Here is a 23,748-nt window from a genome sequence, read left to right as displayed (position 1 = left end):
TCATCAGGTCCCCATCTGCCAGCTCCAGGGCTGAGGCCACTGGTAACTAAAGAAATGAACATGGCTGAAATTGTCTAAAGAAAAAGGGCAAAGTTAGAGAAGGAAAGAAACTGCTACCAAATCTCAAGGAACTCCATCGTTTAGTGGGTGTGTGGAGGAGAAGGAGTCCGCAGAGAACCCAGAGAAGGAGCGTAGAGGTAGGATTAAGACCAGGAGAGTCGGCCGGGCGTGGTGGCTCAAGCCTGTAATCCCAGCACTTTGGGAGGCCGAGACGGGCGGATCACGAGGTCAGGAGATCGAGACCATCCTGGCTAACACGGTGAAACCCCGTCTCTACTAAAAAATACAAAAAACTAGCCGGGCGAGGTGGCAGGCGCCTGTAGTCCCAGCTACTTGGGAGGCTGAGGCAGGAGAATGGCGTAAACCCGGGAGGCGGAGCTTGCAGTGAGCCGAGATCGCGCCCCACTGCACTCCAGCCTGGGTGACAGAGCCAGACTCCGTCTCAAAAAAAAAAAAAAAAAAAAAAAAAAAAAAAGTCCAGGAGAGTCACATGATGTCATGGAAGCCAATGGGAGAGTGCTTGCTTCAAGGAGGGAGGAAGTGGCCAAAGCACCAGATGCTACTGGGAAGTTACAGGAGGTGAGGATTGAAAATCGTGCATGTGGCCTGGCAAGGTGGCTCATGCCTGTGATCCCAGCATTATGGGAGGCGGGGATGGGAGGGGTGCTTCAGCCCAGGAGTTTGAGACCAGCCTGGTCAACAAAGCAAGACCCTGCCTCAAAAAAAAAATTTTTTTTTAAAAGAAAGAAAGTTGTGCATGTGACCTTCAACACGAAAGTTATGGGTGACCTCAGAGCTATTTCAGTGGAGGAGTTATGAAAGACAATGGGAGGTTAGGAAGTGGAGCAAGGAAACACAGACAATTCTCCAGCTGGGAAAGGGAGGAGTTGGCAGTAAGCTGGAAAAGATGAGGAATTCACGTAAGTTTCTTTCTCTAAAAAAAAAAAAAAATCAGAACACTTAGGCATGTTTAAAACCAGAGTAATCATTAGTTGAACAATCTGGGGAGAGACAGGATAATTGAAGTGTAAGGTTCTTGAGAAAATAAAATCCCCAAGAGGGAATATTGTTTACAGCATTTCCCAAACTCACTTGGTGGATCGCCTCTCTTCGGGCCAAGTTCATTTTGATTACTGTTCCACAGAAAGCACCATGGCCCAAATCAGGTCAAGGGTGCATCTGCAAACCAAACAGCATGGCCAAGGCTACACTTTGATTATGGCCAGAATCCTCTCCTCTAGAGCTGGGGGTGGGCTAAAATGGGACAGGGTTAAGTTGTAGGAAAGAGAGGGTATTCATACCTGGGAGGCACCCCAGCAGTGACCTCGAAGCCAGCTGAATGATGGGGCAGATGGCCTTGCCATGTGGTGTTCCCTCCCTCTTGGAACTCTTGGTAACAAATATTCCTTTTTTTTTTTTTTGAGACAGAGTCTCTCTGTCACCCAGGCTGGAGTGCAGTGGCGTGATCTCGGCTCACTGCAACCTCTGCCTCACAGGTTCAAGCAATTCTCATGCCTCAGCCTCCTGAGTAGCTGAGATTACAGATCCGCACCCCTACGCCCAGCTAGTTTAAATATTTTAGTAGAGATGGGGTTTCACCTGTCGGCCAGGCTGGTCTTGAATTCATGACCTCAGGTGATCCAACCACCTCGGCCTCCCAAAGTTCTGGGATTACAGGCGAGAGCCACCATGCCCGGCCGGTAACAAAGATTCTTAAATTGAATCCCATTGAAACTTCAGTATATAGAGTTAGGATGTTCAGGCAATATGGCTAGCTATAGAATTCAGTGTATTGAAGGGTTAAAATCTGGCTTATTCTAAGGGTTCTTGGGCATTTCTAAAGACACAGTAAAACACCTAAAACTGTTTTAGTAACTTGAGAAGATGCTCAACCTAGGAAGCAGGCCCAGACCTGTTAGATGGGAGGTAATTTAGGAGCTAGGCAATCCCCAGCTCCTGGGATAACTGTGCATTTATTAACCCAATTAATAGATGTAATTGAAGAAGGAAAGACAGATGTTGGGCAACTACTGGGCAATGTCTGCTTTAATGGGTCCTGTAGGAGCTGATTTGGCATAGGATAGAAGGCTGTCTTTCAAGGACCTCGAGGTTGCTGCTTCCTTCCTCAGGTGATGGTATTATGTGGCTTGGGGCTTCCCTTCCACCTTGCCTCAATTCAGAAAATGCTTACGGGCACCTACCATGTGTAACTGCCATCCTATGTGCTGGGATATAGTAGCACTGCCTTTTGTAGCTTACAAAGCCCTTTCCTACCTATCTCAATCTGGTGATTCTGAGAACAGATTTTGAGTCAGAAAGATAAAAGTGAGAATAAATCCATCCACGTATTATGTGTGACTTTAGGCAAGTCATTTCATCTAAGCCCCAACTTCTTCTATAAATTGGTCATAATAAAAGTTCTGGCCAGGCATGATGGCTCACACCTAAAATCCCAGCACTTTGGGAAGCTGAGGTGGGGGGATCGCTTGAGCCCAGGAGTTTGAGACCAGCCTGGGCAACATGGCAAACCCCGTCTCTACAAAAAACATAAAATTAGCCAGTGGTGGTGGCTCACACCTGTGGTACTAGCTACATGGGAGGCTGAGTTGGGAGGATTGCTTGAGCCTGGGAGGTGGAGGTTGCAGTAAGTCGAGACTGTGCCATTGCATTCCAACCCAAGACCCTGTCTCCAAAAAAAAAGTTCCTAGCTCAAAGGATGGTTAGGAGGAGTCTATAACACATGAAAAGTATTTAGCGCATAGCAAGCACTCATGAAAAACTAGCTGTATTACTAGTTCTTTGTCTGTTTATTCACAAGACAATCTTATCCTGTTGATACTATTATCTTCGTTCACATACCTTCATTGAGCACTGATTATGTTCTGGGTGCTGAACACCTAGGTCCATAACGACCAAAAGAGGACTCAGATGCAGAAGAACAAGGTCCCAGAACTAAGCCTTCAGGAAAAGGAAGAACCATCAAAGGAAACTGAGGGGAAACCTTTCCACCTTGCCTCCACTCAGGAAATGCTTATGGGCACCTACTATGTGTAATTGCCATGCTATGTGCTGGGATGTGGTAGCCTTACTTATCTCAGGCAAGCCAAGAGAGGTACATGAAGGAGGAGAAGGCAGGAGTAAGATGAGGCTCCAAAGTGAGCACTGGCTTCTGCAACACCGAGTTCCCAGGCCAGCTTGAGTAGAACAATGTCGCTTCCTGGGCAGGTCAGGGCAGAGGTCGGATCAGACTGACTTGAGGAGAAAATGGAGCAGGTGTAGAATCAACAACTGCAAAGAATTTACAAGGTTTTGGTGTGACTGGGAGCAGAAAAATGGGGGAAGTGGCTAGAGGGAGACGCAGGATCCAGGAGTTTTGAGTGGTGGTTCTTAAAACTTTTATTTTATGATAGGAGCTATTAGGGCATGTTTTCTGAAGAAGATGGGAATGATCCAGTACTGAGGGAGAAACTGGTGACTAAGGAAAGAAGGATTCAGAGAACAAGTGGAGGGGTGACTCTGATAGGAACAAAAACGCTTCATTTATTATAAAATCTGGGGAGGCAGAGATTGCAGGGAAAGTGCAGATATGTTGGTAGATGATAATCTCCTGTCTGGGGAGAGGGGAAGGAAACTCAGTGGTAGGGAAGAAATCAGTGAGAAGTCAGTAAGATTTCTGGTGGATTATGCTTACGGGTACTGAAGTCCTAAAAAGTGTGGAAGGGGAGATGGAGGTAAGTTCATGAGAGCGAAAAAAGGGGTGGCAGGTTGAAAAATATGACAGTATGAATTTCAAGGGGGTTAGGGTCTTTAAAAGAGGATGAGAGGAGAAACAGTGCTAAAGATATTTATGGTCTGGATGTTGTGGCTAACACCTGATATCCAAACACTTGAGAGGCCGAGGCAGGAGGATCACCGACCAACATGATGAGATCCTGTCCCTATTTAAATTATTTCTGTGAAGTGTGAGGCAAAGCCATTTGCTTAGAGAGAAGGATGCCAAGAGGACAAAGGAAGCTTAAGGAGGAAGAAGGTTGAAAAATCATAATTTAAGAATGTGAGCAGTGGTGGGCTACAGCGGGGAAATACAGTAGAATTGCTAGGCAGGCTTGAGGGCTCGTTTGAAATTTGTGGACCTCACCTTAAAGGAAGAGAAATCACTTTCAACTTTCCAGCAATATTCAGATGGTTTTTTTTGGTTGTTGTTTTGTTGTTTGAGACAGAGTTTCACTCTGTCACCTCAGCTGGAGTGCAGTGGCGTGATATTGGCTCACTGCAACCTCTGCCTCTTGGGTTCAAGCGATTCTCCTGTCTCAGCTTCCTGAGTAGCTGAGATTACAGGCGCCCACCACCATGCCTGGATAATTTTGTATTTTTAGTAAAGATGTTTTTTCCCCATATTGGCCAGGCTGGTCTCAAACTCTTGGCCTCAAGTGATCTGCCCATCTCAGCCTCTCAAAGTGCTGGGATTACAGACATGAGCCACCTTGCCCAGCCAATGTTCAGATGTTCTGATGCAAAAAAGGTGGGGGTAAAGGGGTTATGGGCTTTCGTAAGGGAGTTTGTATAATACTCATTACTAAGCTGGGTCAGGAGGGATGTGAGCATGAGGGGGAAAACGAATGTGAACATCTGGCAGGGACAAAGGTTTGCAGACCTTGATGAGGCTGAAGAAATAGTGAGGTTGAGGAAATGCTTTTGTGGTGATACTATGGTAAGTGGGTTACAGTCAGATTTGAGATCTTTTGTGACTGTGATTTCTTTTCTCTTCTCTTCTCTTCTTTTCTTTTTTGGAGACTGGGTCTCACTCTGTTGCTCAGTGGCGCAAACACAGCTTACTGCAGCCTCAACCTCCTGGGCTGAAGAGGTTCTCCCACCTCAGCCTTCTGAGTAGCTGGGACCACAGGTACGTGCCACCATGCCTGGCTAATTTTAAAACAATCTTTATGGAAATGGGGTCTTGCCACGTTGCCCAGGCTGGTCTCAAACTCCTGGGCTCAGCCTCCCAAAGTGTTAGCACTAGAGATAGGAGCCACCATGCCTAGCCAGTGTGATTGGGATTTCTGAGATAGTGCAGTTAAAGGTGAGAACAGGCCAGGGTAAGACCACAGGAGTGGGACCTGGGGAGAGGGGAAGGAAACTCAGTCGTACGGAAGAGATCAGTGAGAAGTCAGTAAGATTTCTGGTGGATTATGCTTACGGGTACTGAAGTCCTAAAGAAAGTGTGGAAGGGGAGATGGAGGTAAGTTCATGAGAGCGATAAAAGGGGTGGCAGGTTGAAAAATATGACAGTATGAACTTCAAGGGGGTTGGGGTCTTTAAAAGAGGATGAGAGGAGAAACAGTGCTAAAGATATTTATGGTCTGGATGTTGTGGCTAACACCTGATACCCAAACACTTGGAAGGCCACGGCAGGAGGATCACCAACCAACATGGTCAGTTCCTGTCCCTATTTAAATTATAAAGTTATTATTATTATTTGGATACGAGGGTCTCCCTCTGTTGTCCAGGTTGGAATGCAGGGTGCAATCACGGCTCACTGCAGCCTCAATCTCCTGGGCTGAAGGAATCTTCCTGCCTCAGCCTCCTGTGTAGCTGGGACCAGTGGCACGTGCCACCATGCCTATTTGATTTTTTTTATAGAGACGGGGGTCTCACTTTGTCACCTGCACTGGTCTTGAACTCCTAGGTTTAAGCAATACTCTCACTTAGGCTTCCAAAGTGCTGGGATTACAGGAATGCCTGGCCAAAAATGCCTGGTTACCATCCCTGGCCCAAAAAATTTAAAATAAAAAAAATTTACAGTGCCTGTCTACCAATTCACAACCCCTTGTAGATGACCATGTTTAACGCCACGTGCCTCCATGCTCATAGCAATAGCTGACGGATCTAGGGGCAGGATCTGAGCAATGGGCAGCCAATCTGTGGAGTGATCTGTCCAATGAATGAACTTTCCTTCATGCTTGGCCTCCATCCCTTGGCATCCAAGAGGGACACCACCTTTTCTTGGTCCTGTTCCTGCCACACGGGTCATTCCTTCTCAGTCTTCCTGCTGGTTCCTCTTTATCTTCATGACCTCTTCTCTCTACATTCACCCATGAAGTGAGTTCATCAAGATGTCTGTGCTTTCAAATATCTTTAAATGCCATTTGCTAGCCAGCAGTTCTCGTAAGTTTATCACAGCTCTGACTTCTTCCCCCAAATCCAGACTTCCATATCTAATTACTTACTTGACATCTCCATTTATTTATTTTTATTTTTATTTTTTGAGATGGAGTATCATTCTGTCACCCAGCCTGGAGTGCAGTGGCGCAATCTCTGCTCACTGCATCCTCCACCTCTGGGTTCAAGCAATTCTCCTGCCTCAGCCTCCTCAGTAGCTGGGATTACAGGCATGTGCCACCAAGCCCAGCTAATTTTGGTATTTTTAGTAGAGACAGGGTTTCACCATGTTGACCAGGCTGGTTTCAAACTCCTGACCTCAAGCGATCTACCCGCCTCCCCAAAGTGCTAGAATTATAGGTGTGAGCCACCACGCCCACCTGACATCTCCATTTAAATCTCCAGTAGGAGGCTGGGCGCAGTGGCTCATGTCTCTAATCCCAGAACTTTGGGAGGCCAAGGCGGGGTCAGGAGTTCGAGACCAGCCTGGCCAACATGGTAAAACCCTGTCTCTGTTAAAAGTTCAAAAATCGGCTGGGTGTGGTGGCGCACGCCTGTAGTCCCAGCTACTTGGGAGGCTGAGGTGGGAGAATTGCTTGAATCCAGGAGATGGAGGCTGCAGTGAGCCAAGACTGTACCACTGCACTCCAGCCTGGGCGACAGAGTGAGACTCCATCTCAAAAAAAAAAAAAAAAAACACACAAAAAACTCCAATAGGCATCTCAAACATAACTTGCTCCCTCTTATCCACAACCCTCCCCTCAGAAAAACCCTGCTCCTCCTACGGTCTTCCCGAGATCAATAAATGGCAAATCCATGCAGTGTTAAGCCAAAAATCTTAGCATCAGGCAAAACTATGGAGTAAAAAGATCAGTGGTTGCCAGGAGCTAGGGGGCAGGGGGATGAAGAGGTGGAACACAGGGGATTTTTAGGGCAGTGAAAATATTCCGTATGATGGTTCTAATGGTGGCTAGATGTAATTATCCGCTTGTCCAAACTCATAGAGTGTATAACAGAGTGAACCCTAATGTAAACTATTGGGTGATCATGATGTATGAATGCAGTTAATTAATTGCAACAGATGTACCACTCTAGTGGGGAATGGGGACAATTCGGGGGGGCTCTGCATATGTAGGGCAGGGATATGTGGATTATCTCTATATCTTCCTCTCAATTTTGTTGTGAACCTAAAACTGCTCTAAAAAACAAAGTCTTGGCTGGGTGCAGTTGCTCATGCCTGTAATCCCAGCACTTTAGGAGGCTGAGGTGGGAGAACTGCTTAAGCCCTGGAGTTCGAGACTAGCCTGGGTAACAGTGCAACTCAGTCTCTACAAAAAAATCAGCCGGGCAGGGTGATGCATGCCTGTAGTCCCAGCTACTCAGGGGGCTGAGGTGGGAGGATCACCTGAGCCTGGGGGTCTTGAGGCTGCAGTGAGCTATGATTGCACCACTGCACTCCAGTCTGGGCAACAGAACTGAGACACTGTCTCAAAACAAACAAACAAAAAGACAAAGTCTTTTTATAAGAAAAAAAAAAAATCTTAACATCATCCTTGATTCCTTTCTTCTCATGCCTACCACCAATACATCAGGAAATATCTAGAATACTATCTACTTCTTGCCATCTCCAATGCTACTACCCTGGTCCAAGCCAGCTTCATCTCTCTGCTGTGTGACCTTGGGGCAAGCTCCTTACCTTTTCAGGCTTCTGTCATGATTAAATGACTTATTATCTGTAAGGTGCTTGACAGTGTTCATCACATAGGATGCGCCATATCAGTGCTTTTTATATAAATAAATATCCTCAATATAGAAATGTCTTTCTAAGGCCCTAGTCCCCCTACAGTCCATTCAGGACACAGCAGCCTCATGATCCTTTTAAAGCCTAGGTCAGATCTTGTCATGGCTCTGCCCTTCAGCTCCTGCTGGACTTAGGCTAGCCACATGGCCTCCTGTCTGTCCCTTGAAAACACACCAGTGCTGATCCAGCACAGTCCCACCTTCAGGGTTTTTACCCTTGCTGCTCCTTGTGCCTCTGCTGTCCACATGGCTTGCTCCCTCCTTCCCTTCAGCTATATGATCAAATACTGCTAAGTTAGGCCTTGCCTGCTTACCTATTTGCTTGCTTGAATTTTTCTCATTATCTCTAATCACTACCCGACACTGTGTTACTATTATTATTTTATTTTTGAGACAGAGTCTCACTCTGTCTCCCAGGCTGGAGTGCAGTGGCGTGATCTCGGCTCACTGCAAGCTCCACCTCCCCGGTTCAAGCCATTCTCCTGCCTCAGCCTCCCCAGTAGCTGGGACTACAGGCGCCCACCACCACCCCCATCTAAATTTTTGTATTTTTAGTAGAGACAGGGTTTCACCCTGTTAGCCAGGATGGTCTCGATCTCCCGACCTCGTGATCCGCCCACATTGGCCTCCCAAAGTACTGGGATTATAGGCGTGAGCCACTGTGCCTGGCCTCGGACACTGTATTTGCCTGGTGGCCGACTGTCTCCCTGACAACACTCAAGCTCGGGTTGTTTTGCTCATTGCTGTATTTCCAGAGCCTAGCACAGTGCTTGGCACATAGCAGATGCTCAATAAATACTTACTACTTGTGCCATTCTCTTCTGTGAATTCCTGTAATACTCATCCAATACCGTTCTTGCGAGACTTACCCGTATGCTTTTTCTGCCAGTGGCTACCTGTGAAAGGTTTTACTTGTCTATGAGCTCCCTGAGGACAGGGCCTGGCTCAGGGAAACATTCCTGTCATCCGTACTGTTTACCATCCCCTCACAGATCGCCTAATTTGATTTAACCAAAGCAAACAGGCCACGGAGGGCAGATATTATTAGCAATCCAGGTTTCCTGCCACCTAGACTAAGCTCAACAAATATTTGATTGAGAGAGAGAGAGAGGAGAGAGAGAGAGAGAGAGAGAGAGAGAGAGAGAGAGAGATTGGGAGAGAGAAACTTGAGTCATCTTGTGGAGAGAGGAAGCCTGTCTGGGCAAATGGAATGGTTCTCTGCAGCACATCCAACAGTACTCATAACAGTTAGCATTTGTTGAACTTAATTTTCTTTTTCTTTTCGGTTTTTTTTTTTTTTTTTGAGACGGAGTCTCGCTCTGTCACCCAGGCTAGAGTGCAGTGGCCGGATCTCAGCTCACTGCAAGCTCTGCCTCCCGGGTTTAGCCATTCTCCTGCCTCAGCCTCCCGAGTAGCTGGGACTACAGGCGCCCGCCACTTCGCCCGGCTAGCTTTTTGTATTTTTTAGTAGAGACGGGGTTTCACCGTGTTAGCCAGGATGGTCTCGATCTCCTGACCTCGTGATCCGCCGGTATCGGCCTCCCAAAGTGCTGTTTTTTTGATACAGAGTCTTGCTCTGTCGCCAGGCTGGGGTGCCGTGGCGCGATTTCGACTCACTGCAACCTCTGTCCCCCGGGTTCAAGCGATTCTCCTGCCTCAGCCTCCCGGGTAGCTGGGGCTACAGGTCGGCACCACCAGGCCCAGCTAATTTTTGTATTTGTAGTAGAAACGGGGTTTTACCACGTTGGCCAGGATGGTCTCCGTCTCTTGGCCTTGGCCCACCTCGGCCTCCCAAAGTGCCTCGCCTCCATAGCAGGCGTGAGTCACCGCGCCGGGCCTGTTGAACTTAATTTTCTAATCTCTACCTGTGTCATCCTCACAGCTATTCTGTCTGCAGCTATACGGGCAGGGATCTTTATGTCTTATTATTCATCTGTTATCTTCCGGTGCCTAAACAAGGCCTGGTACATAGTAGGTGCTGAATAAATGGTGTCAGCCCGAGGCTCCTGAATTCCTGCCCGGGCTCAGGTGCAGCGCGGCGCTCCAGGTCCCGCCGTAGCGAGCGGCAGCGCTGGGCTCCGGCCCAGCTCCCGGCGCGCTCCCCCGTACTGGGATGGGCTGGGCTGGGCCCGGCCGGGCCGGGCCGCGCTCCTCTCGGCGGCAGTTCCGGGTGCGCCGCAGGAGTGAGCGCGTGCACGGGGTGGGGCGCAGAGGGCCGGTCGCCTCACAGCCCCGGTGCCTTCCGCATCCCCGCCCGCGGGGACTGTGGGGCGCGGTTCCCTCGCCGACACCCGCTGCTGCAGGCCCAGAGTCGGGTACTGGACCTCCAACAGCGCGGACACCCCTCCGGCCCGAGCCCCGCACCCCGGGCCCGGAACCCCCGGCAGGCGAGCCGCGCCGCTCCCCGCCCCGCCGCGCAGACCCCGCCCCCGCACCCCGTCGGCGCCCGCCTCCCGCGCCGCTCTCCATACTTGGCGATCGCCGCAGTCCCGCGCGCTCATTGGCCGCGAGCTGGCGGCGTGGGGGGCGGGCCCGGGCCGGGCCGGGGCGGGGAAGGAAGGTGGCGGCGGCCCGGCGCGGGGGGAGGGGGGCGCTGACCCGGATGTTCACTCCTGGGCACCGGGGGAAGTGGAAGCGCCGGGCCCTGCTGCGGGGGGGAGAGCCACTGACGCCGGGACCGGGACCGCCGCCGCCGCCGCCACCATGGTAAAGGCCGCACGGCCCCCTCCCCGGCCCGGGGGCCCCTCCGGAGCTCGCGTCCCCCTCCCCCGGCCCATCCGTGGCCCGGGACTGGTGGCTTCCCGGGGTGGGGGAGGGGCGGGGTCCCGGACCCTGGGTGGACCCGGTCCCTCCCCGACCAGGAGGGTGCCGCCGGCGCGGACGACTTGGGTGGCAGTGACCCTGCCCCCGCTCCCAGCCCTCGCCCTTGGCACAAGCTGGAGTCCCACTCACCACCTCTGTGTCCAGGCTGGTCTCTCCCATAGCCCAGGCTAGACCCTCCCTCCCGAACCGTGGCCCCAGCCAGGCACCCCCCCGGTGACCCTGGCGTGGGCCCCCTTCCTCCCCAGGTCTAGGGCTAGGTCTGCTTTCCCCCGTCTCTCCCGCCCAGGCTAGGCCGTCGTTTCTCCCTGCCATGGCCCAGGCTAGGCCGCTGCCTCCCTCCCTCCCTTGCCTTCTCCATGGCCTCAGGCTGGACCCCGGTCAGCCCTTCCTGCAGCGGTCTAGGTTTGCTTCCCCTCTTCTCCGTGGCCTCAGCCTGAATCTCCTCATCCCTCTGTGATCTTAAATCTGGACCTCCTCTCCTCCGCCCATGGCCCCGCCTGGACCTCACTGCCCCCTCCCCACCGTGATCTCCTTCCCTGGACTTCTCGCCACTCCTAGCGTAACCTGCGTCAGCCCCGCTCGGTCTCCGCCCTGACCCTCTCATCAGGGTTCTGCCCCCTGCCCCGTGCACGACCCGGGGTACCCTTCCCTGTACCTGGGGCGCGCCTTCTTTGCAGCCTTCGGGAAGCGAGGGGAACTCTCCAGCAGGGATGGGGTGGTCCCGGTGCTGTGCCTTCTCAGTTGCCCCTTCTAGGGAGGCCGCTTGGGAGCCAGCGAGGGAAAGGCGGGCATCGGTGTGCCCAGAAGGCAGCGCGCTGCGCTGCGGGCCCTTCTCGAGGTCGCCGCCGTGGGTGCTGTGCTTGCGAAGCGTCCTGCAGGGCGGGCCGGGGTCCGCGACGCCCAGGCCTGAGTGGGAGCTGAGGGCTGAGGGTGGGTGGTCCACAGGACAAGGATGAACGCACAATCGCCCTTGTGAGGCCATGGCCTTGGGGGGCCAGCAGGCCCAGGATCCAGCATATGGCCTGGACACCATGCACCCGAGCAGGCGCAGCCTCCCCTTCCCTCTGAACTGTCAGCTTGTAAGGGTTGGAACTGCTGATTATGGAAGTCCCTCGGATCAGGTGAGCAGAACTCCGAGGGAGAGTGCTGGCTCCACTCGTAGTGTTTGATTTGGTAAAGAAGGCAGATGCTATCCAGACTTTTGAGGAACCTGGGGCTTCACATAGGCCCCCACAGATAGACCTGCACTCCTGCCTCTTGATCATTCCGCAGGACAGGCCCAGCACTTAGGTTGGAAGGGCCAGAGAACTTCCTGACAGGGTCAAAGGATTTTTGGAGCATATTTGTATGTGGGCTTTGGGCCTCAAAGTGTTTTGAGGACCCTGGTTCCTTGTTTAGTCAAGGGATGTTGCTGCTGAACGAGGGTGAGGAGTTGAGATGAGTTAAGCTTTCTTTTGATACCTTCCTGTATGCTGATTAAAAACAGGGGCAATGCCACTTTTAAGGCCTTCGGATTTCTCCAGTGACGTTGGCTGAAAACTCCTTGTTTGGGGAGGCCTTGTTTTGACCCCAGGTCTGGGTGGAGCACGACTTCTCCAGGGCAGTGTTGGGTGAGGACTTTGAAAGTGGGCTGAAGTTTCGTTACTGAGTGTGCACTGAAGACAAAGTATGCGGCAGGAAGCGGTGATGCTCCCCAGGTGATGGGAAAGTGCCCCAGTCCCCCAGGAGGAGCACATGACACCTGAAGCTTCTCAGGAGTCTTGCACTCAGCTGTCATCTGAAAAGACTGGAAAGGGTGGAGGAACTGTCTGTCTGCCAGTCACTGTGGTGTGCTTCACCTGTACAAGCTGGTTTCATCCACACGAAGCCCTTCTGGGGCTGTCCGCATTTGATAGATGAGGCAGCTGAGGCTCAGGAGGTGGAGTGACTTATTCAAGGTATTGCCCAGCCAGTGGAGGAACCACCGTTGGTCAGTAGAAGCCCATCTGGCAGCCTCTAAACTGTTATTCCCATTGTACCAAGCTGCTTATATGTCAGGAGGTTTAATGACACCGTTTGAAAAACATAGAATGGGATATTCAAACATGGCAAGGGGAGAGGAGCAGTATTTATTGCCCATGGTTTGTATTTTAAATCCTTTGTATAGAAAATCATGTTATAGCGAAAGAGCTGTACGGTGGTACAGGCATATTTAGCATGGGCCAGAATGAGCTCTTGGAGGGCAGAGATTTTTGTCTTGTGTATTCCACAGCTGTATCCGTGGGGCCTAGAACAGCACCTGGCATTGAAAGAAACCACTTGGAATGTTCTCTTTGGGATGTGTCTGTGTCCATGAACTTACCTGCTTGGATTTCATATTCATTCTCTCAGTCACTTGTTCTTCGTATCCCTTAGGCTTGTAATTTCTGACTGCTTATTGTTAGGTTTATCCCCTATTTGAATACTCTGACCATTAAGCCAGTGTAGATGGTTGGGGTAGGACAGAAGTGGTGGTGTGAGGTTGCATTGAAGGGAAATGAAATCAGATCACCGTGTTTTTCATTTTCAGTAGATTCGATGGTAAAGAATACAGCTAGATCTCTGTTACCCATTGAGGGAAATAGTGGCTTGAGAATCTAAAAAGCATTTGACTTTGGAGTGAATGCCATGATTTTTGTTGGCATGAGTTTCTCCTTCTCAGTTAAAATGCATAGGCAGATGGAATTTATTTGCATTCCCTTAGCAGGTAATAATCTTACCACTGCTTGAGTGCTGTACAATTTCAGAGCACCGTTCCTTTCGCAGCTCCAGCTTCTGACTTGGGAATTATTCTTAGTTATGATGATGGTGAGGCTTTTAGCAGGAAGGTGGACTAGGGAGGCCCCTTCAGGAATCGCTGCTCCAGCTCACAGATGGTTTTGCCTGGCAGGAGCTGATGGGAACTTGGTATTGTTACAAGGTGAAACAACATAGTTGACATTAATGTCTCTTGGTGTGGATAAGATACATTGTTCAACTCACATCCCTCTTGTCTGTCTATACAGCCCTGTTCATTTGAGCCCACCTGGCCTCTTTTTGGTGGCATGCTTATAAAAAGTAGCCAGCGATCAATGGCTTGAGATTAAGGAAATGATAAGCCATGCCTTTGAAAGCAGATACTCCTATTTATAACTCAGACGTCCTATACTTTTACACTCCATTCCATGAGTCGAGGAACAGGACATATGACTGACCACAGGGAAATGGTGGCAGGGCAGGTGCCTCACCCATTAGAAGCCTGCCCTCAAGGCTGGGAAAGGCTTATTGTTAGGCAAATACTGAGGCACGTTGTGGGGTACCTGAAGCTACAGGGTAATGTTAATTCAGCTTTTTGTGTATCAAGTGCCTGCTCTGTGCTGTTTATGTGTGGAGGATGCAAGACAGACAAGGATCTCTGCCTTCACGGCTCACATTGTTGAGGGGTGAGCATGTCACTGTTACCTAAAGTTTAAGGGGGAAAGAGCCTTGTTCGTGTAACAGCAGGCACATCTGCTTGAGCTAGGGCAGGAAACTGAAGAGAAAGTTGGGGCTGGTGCCAGGCTCCACTCCAAGGCCTTTTGGGGTGTGCCTGCTCTTGTGTCTGCCATTGGCTGGAATTGCATTGCACATGCACGCAGTCCGCTCGCTTCTTTGCACAGCCAAGGCTTTCTGGGGTCCCAAAATGAAACCTTACAGTACCGTGGAAGTCCAGCCTCTCCAGTCTGGGTAGCTTTGTCCAGCACGTCCAACCTGGGTCGCTGAGGGACCTGACCCAGAAACATGACTTAGGTTATAGCCCAGCCCCCATTTTACTCACAAGAGTGAGAGCTTGAGTGACCGGTGTGAGCAGCAGGCCTGGGATTCGGATCCACGTCAGCCTGACTCACTGTGTTGGACCCCACTCACTGTGTTTTCCAGAAGCAGTGAGCAGAGGGTCCCATAAATACAGGATCTTGTCCCATTTCCCCTTGTAGCAGATCCACCAGTGAGGGTGCAGTGTGGAATTCCAGGGGGTGCAACTGCAAGATCACCCATAATGGGACCAGCTAGAGCCATGCCATTTCCAGACCTAGGCTTTCAGAGATTCACGTCTCAGTGGAAGGAAGGGGAGGCTTAATGGTTATGGAGCATCAGCCATGTGCTATGCACTCTGTTAGAACTGTCCTCACCACAGCCTGACAATGTAGGTTCAACTTTAGGCTGGAGGCAGCATAGTGCAAGAAAATAGAGTTAGGAGCCAGACTGCCTTAGGATAACGGTACCTCTGCATAAGGTTGTAATGAGGGTTAAGTAGTATCTGTCAAGTGCATCCAGTAGCATCTGGCACATGATGTTGTTATAAACATTAACTATCGTTATTATCGCCATTTTCCAAAAGTGTGCAAAGGGGTTTATGGTGAGTCCCTGTCTAGCTACTACGTGGAGGAATTGGGTTTTCTGACCCCAGAGCAAACCATTTTTCTCCACTCCGGACCGCCTGCTGGTGGCTGCTTTGGAGTTTGCCTGGCTCTGGGCTGTGCCTTGAATGGACAACTTCCCTAATAGAGCCTGGGGCTGTTTTCTCCACTGAAGACAAGCTGGCTGTGAGCGGGGCACCATGTGTTGCCAGAGCCCCATGCTATACGTCAGGCCCGAATGCCTTGTCTGTGCCAGTGGAACCCCCTGTGACTGGAGGGTGCTTGCCCTATTCCAGGCTTGGAAGAAGAGAGACAGGGCTGGGGACAGAGCGTATGAGCTCTGTGAGAGCAGGGACCTTGTCTGTTTGCTTCCCTCTGAGTACCCCACACCTTGCGCTGGCCACCTGGCACTTAGTGAACACCAGCTACGTAAACGCTGAGTGAGAGCTGAGAGGCGGCTCCCTGCTCCACAGAACATGGTGTCTGCAGTTGGGCACATCTGGAGTTGAGTCCTGTCTGCCACTCAGCATGTGACTGTCAGTGAGGCTGCTAATTCCCTCGGTGTCTGTTTTCCTGGTCCGTAGCATGAAGATAACATTTTATAGGGATGGGGGGTAGGGGTGAAATTTGTAATGTACTTACTTCAGTGCTTGGCACACAGTAGCTATGGTTGTTGCTTGTCTTATTCTGCATACCACAGAGTAAGGGACACAAATAGAAGCCATCGTCCCTGTCCTCTAATCCAGGATGGGGAGGCAGGATGTGTCCAAAAAGCCAAGTGCAGCAGGAAGGAAGTAGTACTAGAAAAGACTTAATCAGGGACCCATGGGTGCTGTGGTCTGCCCATCCCTGCAGGCCTGGCTTGCATTTTCCCCTCCTCCATGCAGCCCTGCAGACCACTCCAGCCCACGGTCGGCTTGGGGGCTGGGTAAGGAAGCCTGGGAAGAGCATGCTCAGGCAGAGAGAATGGGGTGGGGTATGGTCAAGGGGACTGGCACAAAAACTGAGGTCGGGGGTGTGGTCAGACAAGGAGTAGATGTGAGCCCATGGGGTGCCTCAGTCTCAGGAGTGAGTTGTAGAGTGCCTGAGTTGCTAAGCTAAGGAGTTTGCATTTGATCTGGGACAGTGTGGAGCCAGTGAAATTTTTGACAGGGCAGGTAGAAATTCGAGGAGGCTGGCAGAGCAGTGGTATTTTAGGAAGAGTCCTCTGGCTGTGCGTGCAGCAGGCCTGGGGGGTGAAAGAGACGGGAGAGAGGCCTTCACAAGCATCAGCCTGTGAGCTTATGAGGGTCCTGGCCACTGTGCCGCTGTGGGCGTGGAAAGGAAGGGATGGTGGAAGGAGATAAAGGCAGAGGGAGACGGAATGATTTACCACCTCTGGGGCTGAGGGGGTCTGCCCCAGAGCTGTCTCATGTAGGCGTTCTGACTGGACAGTTTATCATTGATACACAGCTATTTCAGGTCAGTTTAAATCCTAGATAGTGGTGTCTGCAAAGCCTTGAGATCCTATTAACAACTGAATGGGGATTTCAGTCTGGTTAGCCCAGTGATCCATCCAGCCAGCGACTCCGTGACTGCAGGTGGCACCAAGTTCAGCCTGATGCACACAGCGTTAGGTTCTGGTGCCTAAGACATGAGTCTGCTGAGGGAGATGGTTGGGGGGTGGGCTGTGTGTGGCAGCTGTAGGAATAACAGGAGCTAGTTTTTTTTTTGTTTGTTTGTTTGAGACAGAGTCTCACTCTGTTGCCCAGGCTGGAGTACAGTGGCATGATCTCGGTTCACTGCAACCTCCATCTCCCAGACTCAAGGAATTCTCCTGCCTCAGCCTCCCAAGTAGCTGGAACTATAGGTGCGCGCCACTGTGCCTGGCTACTTTTTGTATTTTTAGTAGAGATGGGGTTTCACTGTGTTGGCCAGGCTGGTCTCGAACGCCTGGCCTCATGATCTGCCTGCCTCGGCCTCCCAAAGTGCTGGGGATTACAGGCATGAACCACTGTACCTGGCCAGGAGCTAGTTTTGACTGATGACTTTTTAATATTCCAGCCAGCCCTATGAGGCAGATTCTCATGTCATCCTCATTATGCAGGTGAGGAAACCAAGGCCCACCTGGCAGTCCTGGCACTGAGCTCTGCTGCCTACAGTGATTTTTTCCATCAGGTCATTCATTCCGTGGATGCCTGCTGAGCAGTTAGGTAGACCTGATAGAATATGCCATCTGAGTCTTAAGGTTAAATGGAGGAAGCGGGTGGAAGCAAGTATGTCTAAAGTTCTGAAAGACTCAGGAGTGAGTGCAGAACCAGCGTGGGGAGGCCCACAGCATCAGACAGGCAGGGAGGCCACTTGCCTGCGTTTTCCCGTGCTTCCTCCTGCGGTCACCCCACATGTTTCTGACATCTCTGAACGCCTGTGAACAGGAGGCTTTGCCTACAACTTTCTAGTGTTAGGTTTCCAGTCATGTAGTCCTGTGTCATGTAAGGTAACAACCCTGGTGATTGACATTCACCTGGCATGGAGCGATGATTGTGAGGACTGAGCGAGTTCCTGTGTGGAAAGTGTAGACAATGCTTGGCACATTGTGAGTGCAGTACGAGTGTTATCTCCTGTTATCGTGGTTATTCTGTTAACATGGATGGATGATAGGTGGTGTTTCATTTAACTTCCCAGCCAGCCTGGAAGGCAGGTGCTGGTTCCTTCTTCTGAGACTCCAAGATGTAGAGTCCCTTGCCCCAGGAGAGCAGTCTTAGGGGGTTCAGTCTGTTTAAACACCAAACTGCTGAAAACAGCAGCCCAGTGTTTCTGGTCTCAAGAGCTCTCACCACATTGCAGGTTGTGAGCAGTTGTTACCACCGGCTCAGACCCTGCACTTTTCCACCCTCTGCTTCAACTGCTCTGTGCAGCTTCCTCTTCTAGTGCTGAACGCAGCAGGATACTCCTGAGTTAGACTCGGTATCTTATTTAGCAGTGTTTGGGCGTGCTGTTTCAGAGCCCTCTATAAGTGGATTCAGGCATCGTATTTACCAGGTATATACGATAGATATACCTGGTAAAATAGAAAGGTAAGCCAGGTGCTGTGGTGTGTGTCAATGGTCCCAGCTACTCAGGAGGCTGAGGGGGGAGGATCGCTTGGGCGATCGCTTGGGAGTTTGAGGCCAGCCTGGGCAACATAGTAAGACCCCCGTCTTTCTTTCAAAGAAAAGTTATGAAATGATGCTTTTGCATTGCACCCTATATGCTGGAGCTTCCAATTATAATTCAGCCAGTGGCATTTTCCGGTGGTACCCGTGCCCTTTTCCCTTCTCAGTTGCAGCAGTGATTGGCAGGTAGAGTGTTGCTACTGAAGGCTTCTCCGTCATGAGGCTTTGGTCCTGGTGGGCTGTCGTTGGTTTCACACGAGTGGGCTCCCTGCGTTGCAGTTTTGCACTCAGAAACTGGAAGGAGGAGCCTTAATCCACCACATCCTTCTGGTGTGAAAAGTCTAAGACCCTGAAGAACTCAGACTCCAAAAGAGCAGCGGCCAGGCTTGGCTGTTCAGTTCCTCTGCTGAGAATTTCCGATGTGAGCTGTTGTCGTGTTCTCAATGTATACCCTCCAGACACCTCCTATCCTGAAATCTCTTCTGGGCACGGGGTGCCGTGGATTCCTGGTTGTCCTGAGATTCGAGACCTTGTTCAGGCAGAGAGGATGGGCTAGGGTGTGGTTAAGCGGAGTCCATTCTTGGTCTTGGGGAGCGCACTCATGGCGCAGGCATTAGGGGATGCCATGAAATGAAGGATGCCTTCAGTCTGTAGGCTGGTATTGAGTGTTCACTCACAGAGTGGCCCCTCCCTTCTGCCAGTATCTACCGGATGCCCACAGTCATTATCTGTATTCTCTCAACACCAACCCTGTGAGATCTGTTTCCTCATTTTGCAGATAAGGAAACCGGAGCCCAGAGAGGTGTAGTAACTTGCTGAAGGCCCCCCAGCTAGTTAATGGGAGTTGCCACGGAGGTCCAGGTCCACCCCACTCGGGAACACGTGCTGATGGAATTCCGCTCTTCTGCCTCTCTGGCACCGGCCTATGGGGGTACTTATTTTATAGATGAGGAATCCGGGGCCGAGAGGTTCCCCTGTACGACGTCTAGCCCCAGTGGCTGAAGAAGTCTGGGTTTTGTTTAGGAGGTTTTTTCGGTTCCACTTATTGAAATGCAAGGAGATGGAACTTCGTGAACCGCAGTCTGTTTTCCAAAAGAGAGCCACTCAGCTGAAAGGGTGAGATAGTCTTAGCCTAGCGTCGACCACTGTGCGGCTTGGCCTCCTGGGCAGGACAGTTCTTTGTGCAGTAGTGTCAGTGTCCCTGGCTCCTCCTGCCTGTGACGTGAGTGGCAGCAGCACATCTTAATCATTGTGACAGCCCTCCATGGGGACTGTTGGGTGACAAAGCCTTGCAGGGATCCTTTGGCTTTTTCCCGTAAAGCCCCATCCCAGCCCTGGACACCATGTACAGTGTAAGATGCAGGGATTCTGAGGGGAAAGACAAAATTGGCCTGTTTGATTGATTGAGACAAGGTCTCACTCTGTCGCCCAGGCTGAAGTGCAGTGGTTCCATCTTGTCTCACTGTAGCCTCGACCTCCTCGGCTCAAGCAGTGCTCCCCCTTCAGCCTCTCATGTAGCTGGGATCACAGGCATGTGCCACAGTGCCTGTCTGTCTGTCTATCTATCTATCTAGCTAGCTAGCTATCTACTTATTTTTTAGAGACAGAGTCTTTGTAGCCCAGGCTGGTCTCGAACTTGTGGGTTCAAGGGATCCTCCCTCCTTGACCTTCCACAATGCTGAGATTATGGGCATGAAGCCACCATGCCTGGCCAAAATTGACCTGTTTTAGTAGTTACCTGAGCTCAGGCAGGTTGAGTTGGTTACCCTTGTTCTGCCTGGTAAGTTTGTTTCTTTTTTTTTTTTTTTTTTTTTTTTTTTTGAGACGAAGTCTCACGCTGTTGCCCAGGCTGGAGTGCAGTGGCGCGATCTCGGCTCACTGCAAGCTCCGCCTCCCGGGTTCCCGCCATTCTCCTGCCTCAGCCTCCTGAGTAGCTGGGACTACAGGCGCCCGCCACCGCGCCTGACTAATTTTTTGTATTTTTAGTAGAGACGGGGTTTCACTGTGGTCTCGATCTCCTGACCTTGTGATCCGCCCGCCTCGGCCTCCCAAAGTGCTGGGATTACAGGCTTGAGTAAGTTTGTTTCTTATCCTTAGGAGGGAAGATGAAAAATCCTGGCTGTCAGTCTTGGGGGTGCTGAAACAGTGTTACACACCGGCGCGGACACAGCCAGTGCTCTACAGGTGTTAGATGAATGACTGAATGTCCAGTAGGTCATTAATAAGTGTAAGTGTCCCTCCCTCCATTAGGTTGAACCGTATGAAGTTGCCGTTTTCCTAGGTGAAAAAAGGTTGAATTATCAGCCTTTCATGTGGTTCAACCTAATATAGACTAAACCCTGGGGCTGGGCAGTTCCACTGTGAACTAGACATGTCCAGATCTCTGGGCCTGAGCTCTTGGCCAAGCCTGGCCTTCTGCTAGGGCCTACCCAGTTTTCAGTGTCAGGCTCTCAGTCGAGAACAGAGGAGCCGAGCGGGGTCTGCCCCGAGATGGGGCAGTGCTGTCTTGAGGGGTTCTGCTGCTCAGGACTGCCCCAGTGGTGCTGGCCTTGTCAGGGTTGGACTGTGGTGGGAGCAGTGATCCTAAAAACAGCTGACGTTTACTGAAGGCTCTGTACGTGGTGGGTGCTGAGCGCTTGGCCCGAAGTCTCACGGGTAGCTTTCTTGGAGTTTCTGCGTGATCTCAGGCAGTCATGATTCCTAGTCCAGGGCCAGCGAAGGGCAGACTCTGGAGCCAGAGAGACTGGCTTCAGGTCCAAGCCGTATAGACTGGGGCAGTTCCCTTCACTCTGTGCCTCCATCTCCTTGTCTAAGAAATGATGAGCCTAAAACTAGGTATTTCTGATAGATTTTATGAGGATTAAATGAGTTAATACATGTAAAGCTGGGCAAGGGTTAACCGTAATTGTTAACATTAACCACAACACGATGTTATAATCAGTGACATGGACTCGTAGTGTGTTATTAGAGCCGAAAGGGTCTTCGCATGTGGACACTCCCTTTGCTTTGTGTTGGGAGCTTGGACTTAGTGTGGACGCCTGATCTCCTGCTTCCTCCATAGGTCCCTGCAGGTCCTTGTCAGTTCTGGGCCTCGCAGACCATGCACCTGCCTCTCCGTGAACAAGTTGTTTGAATTGGTGCTTTTGTTTCAGGTGATAATACAAGTCACTCTTCTGGAAAACAACTTAATTTTTTTCTTTCTCTGGATGTAAGTGGCCCACCCAGGCGTGCCAGTTACATTTGGTACCCAGTGCCTTTGAGGCAGCCAAAGTATGGTGCCTTTGGATGCTCCTTGTCACCCCCACACCCTCCAACAGGTACTGTGTTTATTTTCTGGTCCATTTTCTCCTCTTGTGAAGGTGGCAGGTCTTCGTAGGCACTCTCAACTTCTACTAACCCATTTGCATTGGTAAACTGCCCCGTACTTACAAGCTGCCCTGCCTCAGGGTTTGATATTTCATTTTAAGGGCAGGTGTTTGATTCTAAGGCATGTGAAGTGTCGAGGTTTAGGTTTAAGGAGGGGGCAAGATAAAGGAATGCAGGAAGAAAAATAGGGCTTGTTGGAAGGCAGCCTGGGGTAGTAGAGTGAAAGGAGCCCCCCAGATCCACACCCCACTGTGGCTGCTTATGAACTGTGCGGGCTTGAACCTCGTCACTTCATGTCTCAGCCTCAACTTCCTGAGCAGCAAAATGGAAATACTGTTGTTCTCTTCACAGGGTTGTCAAGAGGGTTAAGTAAGAATACTGTGAATAGGGCCGGGTGCGGTAGTTCACGCCTGTAATCCCAGCTCTTTGGGAGGCTGAGGCGGGTGGATTGCTTGAGCCAGGAGTTCAAGACCAGCCCGGGTAATGGCGAAATCCTGTCTCTACAAAAAATACAAAAATTAGCCAAATATGGTGGCACAAGCCTGTAGTCCTAGCTACTTGGGAGCCTGAGGTGGGAGGATCGTTTGAGCCTGGGAGGTAGAAGTTGCAGTAAGATGAGATCATACCACCACCCTCCAGCCTGGGTGACGGAGTGAGACCCTGTCTCAAAAAAACAAAAAAAGAATGTACATAAAATGCTATAGCTTAGTCCTCCCATGTGGACATTTAATACAGGCTTGTGATTGTCCATAGGAATTCCATCATTTGTCATGCTATTAACACCATTGGATTGGGTCTAAAAATCTCTCTTTTTTTTTTGAGACAGAGTTTCATTCTCTTTGCCCAGGCTGGAGTGCAATGGCGCGGTCTCAGCTCACTGCAACCTCCACCTTCTGGGGTTCAAGTGATTCTCCTGCCTCAGCCTCCCGAGTAGCTGGGATTACAGGCACATGCCATTATGCCCGGCTAATTTTTGTATTTTTAGCAGAGACAGGGTTTCGCCATGTTGGGCAGGCTGGTCTCGAACTCCTGACCTCCGGTGATCCACTCGCCTCGGCCTCCCAAAGTGCTGGGATTACAGGTGTGAGCCACCGTGCCCAGCCAGGTCTAAAAGTCTCTGTGCTGAAGGAGTCTGTAAATCTAAAATGCAAGTCATGGTGATCACACTAAGGAGAGATCATGACTTTCAGGCCCTAGGATGCTTGCCCTTGGGCTGCTCCTTTCAGCTGATCAGGCCTCTGCACTTCTGCTTATGGGGGTTATCATGCAAGGGGACTTGGATTAGGCTGGCCTCTGAACCTTGTGGGTACTATTTTATACAATCACTACCATAGCCTTGGCATGCCCACATTTTGCAGATGTGGATATGGAGGCCTTGAGAAGTTAAAACATACCTTGTATAACGTCACACAGCTAAGAAGGGGCAGAGATGGCCTTCCAAGCCATTCCTTTCAGATTCTACAACTCATCCCTCACAGACACCATGGAGTCTGATCCAAGGATGTCATTTTCATGTACGGGGGAAAGTGCTTTATGTTGGTGATTGTAACAGATGTTCTTTAGAGTTTTTTAAACTTCTGCAGCTGAAAGTGGAGTATTTATTAGGTGGCTGCCTCAGCTTTGCTTTGATGACTTGGAACCCATCTTAAAATGGGGGAAGAATGAAAGCACAATAGTTGCCGTTCTTCATCTAAAAGGGAGCCTCATTATCTACATAGTAGCTTCTAATCAGTAGTCAGGGTCTGGAATCACCTTTGAGTCCCTGAGTACTGCATAGTCCTGCCCTTCACTTCCCTTTCTCCTCCTCATCTCTGCACACATCTAGGCAGACTCTGGAATAATGGAGCATAGTATGAGGATAAAGCTGTCATTGACTAAGCTGGTGTTCACACTCAGGACCAGCTGGTTCCATGCCCTGGCTGTGTTACACCTGCAGCCAGGGACGAACAGAGACCACAGTCTGCTGGCCTGCCTGCGTAACCGACAGGTTATTAGTTTGTGCCTCGAGGGTT

General features: G+C 50.7%; 3 protein-coding genes across 26 annotated transcripts in view; 1 reads left to right on the top strand and 2 right to left on the bottom strand.

The window, feature by feature from the left end:
* The window catches only part of MICOS10 (mitochondrial contact site and cristae organizing system subunit 10), a 447,625-nt gene that overhangs the window by 125,152 nt on the left and 298,725 nt on the right, over window positions 1-23,748 (bottom strand). The window contains exon 1 of one of the 18 annotated variants that reach the window (XM_050793870.1): window positions 10,785-10,788. The exons of the other annotated variants lie outside the window; for them this stretch is intronic. The gene's annotated coding sequence lies outside the window, so the exon portion shown is untranslated. Of the gene's footprint in view, window positions 1-10,784; window positions 10,789-23,748 lie in introns of those variants that run through there. 18 annotated transcript variants of the gene reach the window in all.
* NBL1 (NBL1, DAN family BMP antagonist) overlaps window positions 1-23,748 on the bottom strand; it is a 282,591-nt gene that overhangs the window by 158,019 nt on the left and 100,824 nt on the right. Inside the window, exon 1 of one of the 3 annotated variants that reach the window (XM_050793149.1) lies at window positions 10,785-10,788. The exons of the other annotated variants lie outside the window; for them this stretch is intronic. The gene's annotated coding sequence lies outside the window, so the exon portion shown is untranslated. Of the gene's footprint in view, window positions 1-10,784; window positions 10,789-23,748 lie in introns of those variants that run through there. 3 annotated transcript variants of the gene reach the window in all.
* The window catches only part of CAPZB (capping actin protein of muscle Z-line subunit beta), a 149,568-nt gene continuing 136,445 nt past the window's right edge, over window positions 10,626-23,748 (top strand). For 2 of the 5 annotated variants that reach the window (XM_050792383.1, XM_050792372.1), the window contains exon 1: window positions 10,626-10,725. In XM_050792383.1, the coding sequence (XP_050648340.1) occupies window positions 10,723-10,725 (3 nt within the window). In that variant the 5' untranslated portion in view covers window positions 10,626-10,722. Of the gene's footprint in view, window positions 10,726-10,945; window positions 11,964-23,748 lie in introns of those variants that run through there. The other 3 variants (XM_050792355.1, XM_050792354.1, XM_050792363.1) reach the window with 2 other exon arrangements.

This window comes from Macaca thibetana, chromosome 1, assembly GCF_024542745.1.
Source record: "Macaca thibetana thibetana isolate TM-01 chromosome 1, ASM2454274v1, whole genome shotgun sequence".
In the NCBI taxonomy this organism is placed as follows: domain Eukaryota; kingdom Metazoa; phylum Chordata; class Mammalia; order Primates; family Cercopithecidae; genus Macaca; species Macaca thibetana.
This window is presented reverse-complemented; position numbering and strand designations above follow the sequence as displayed.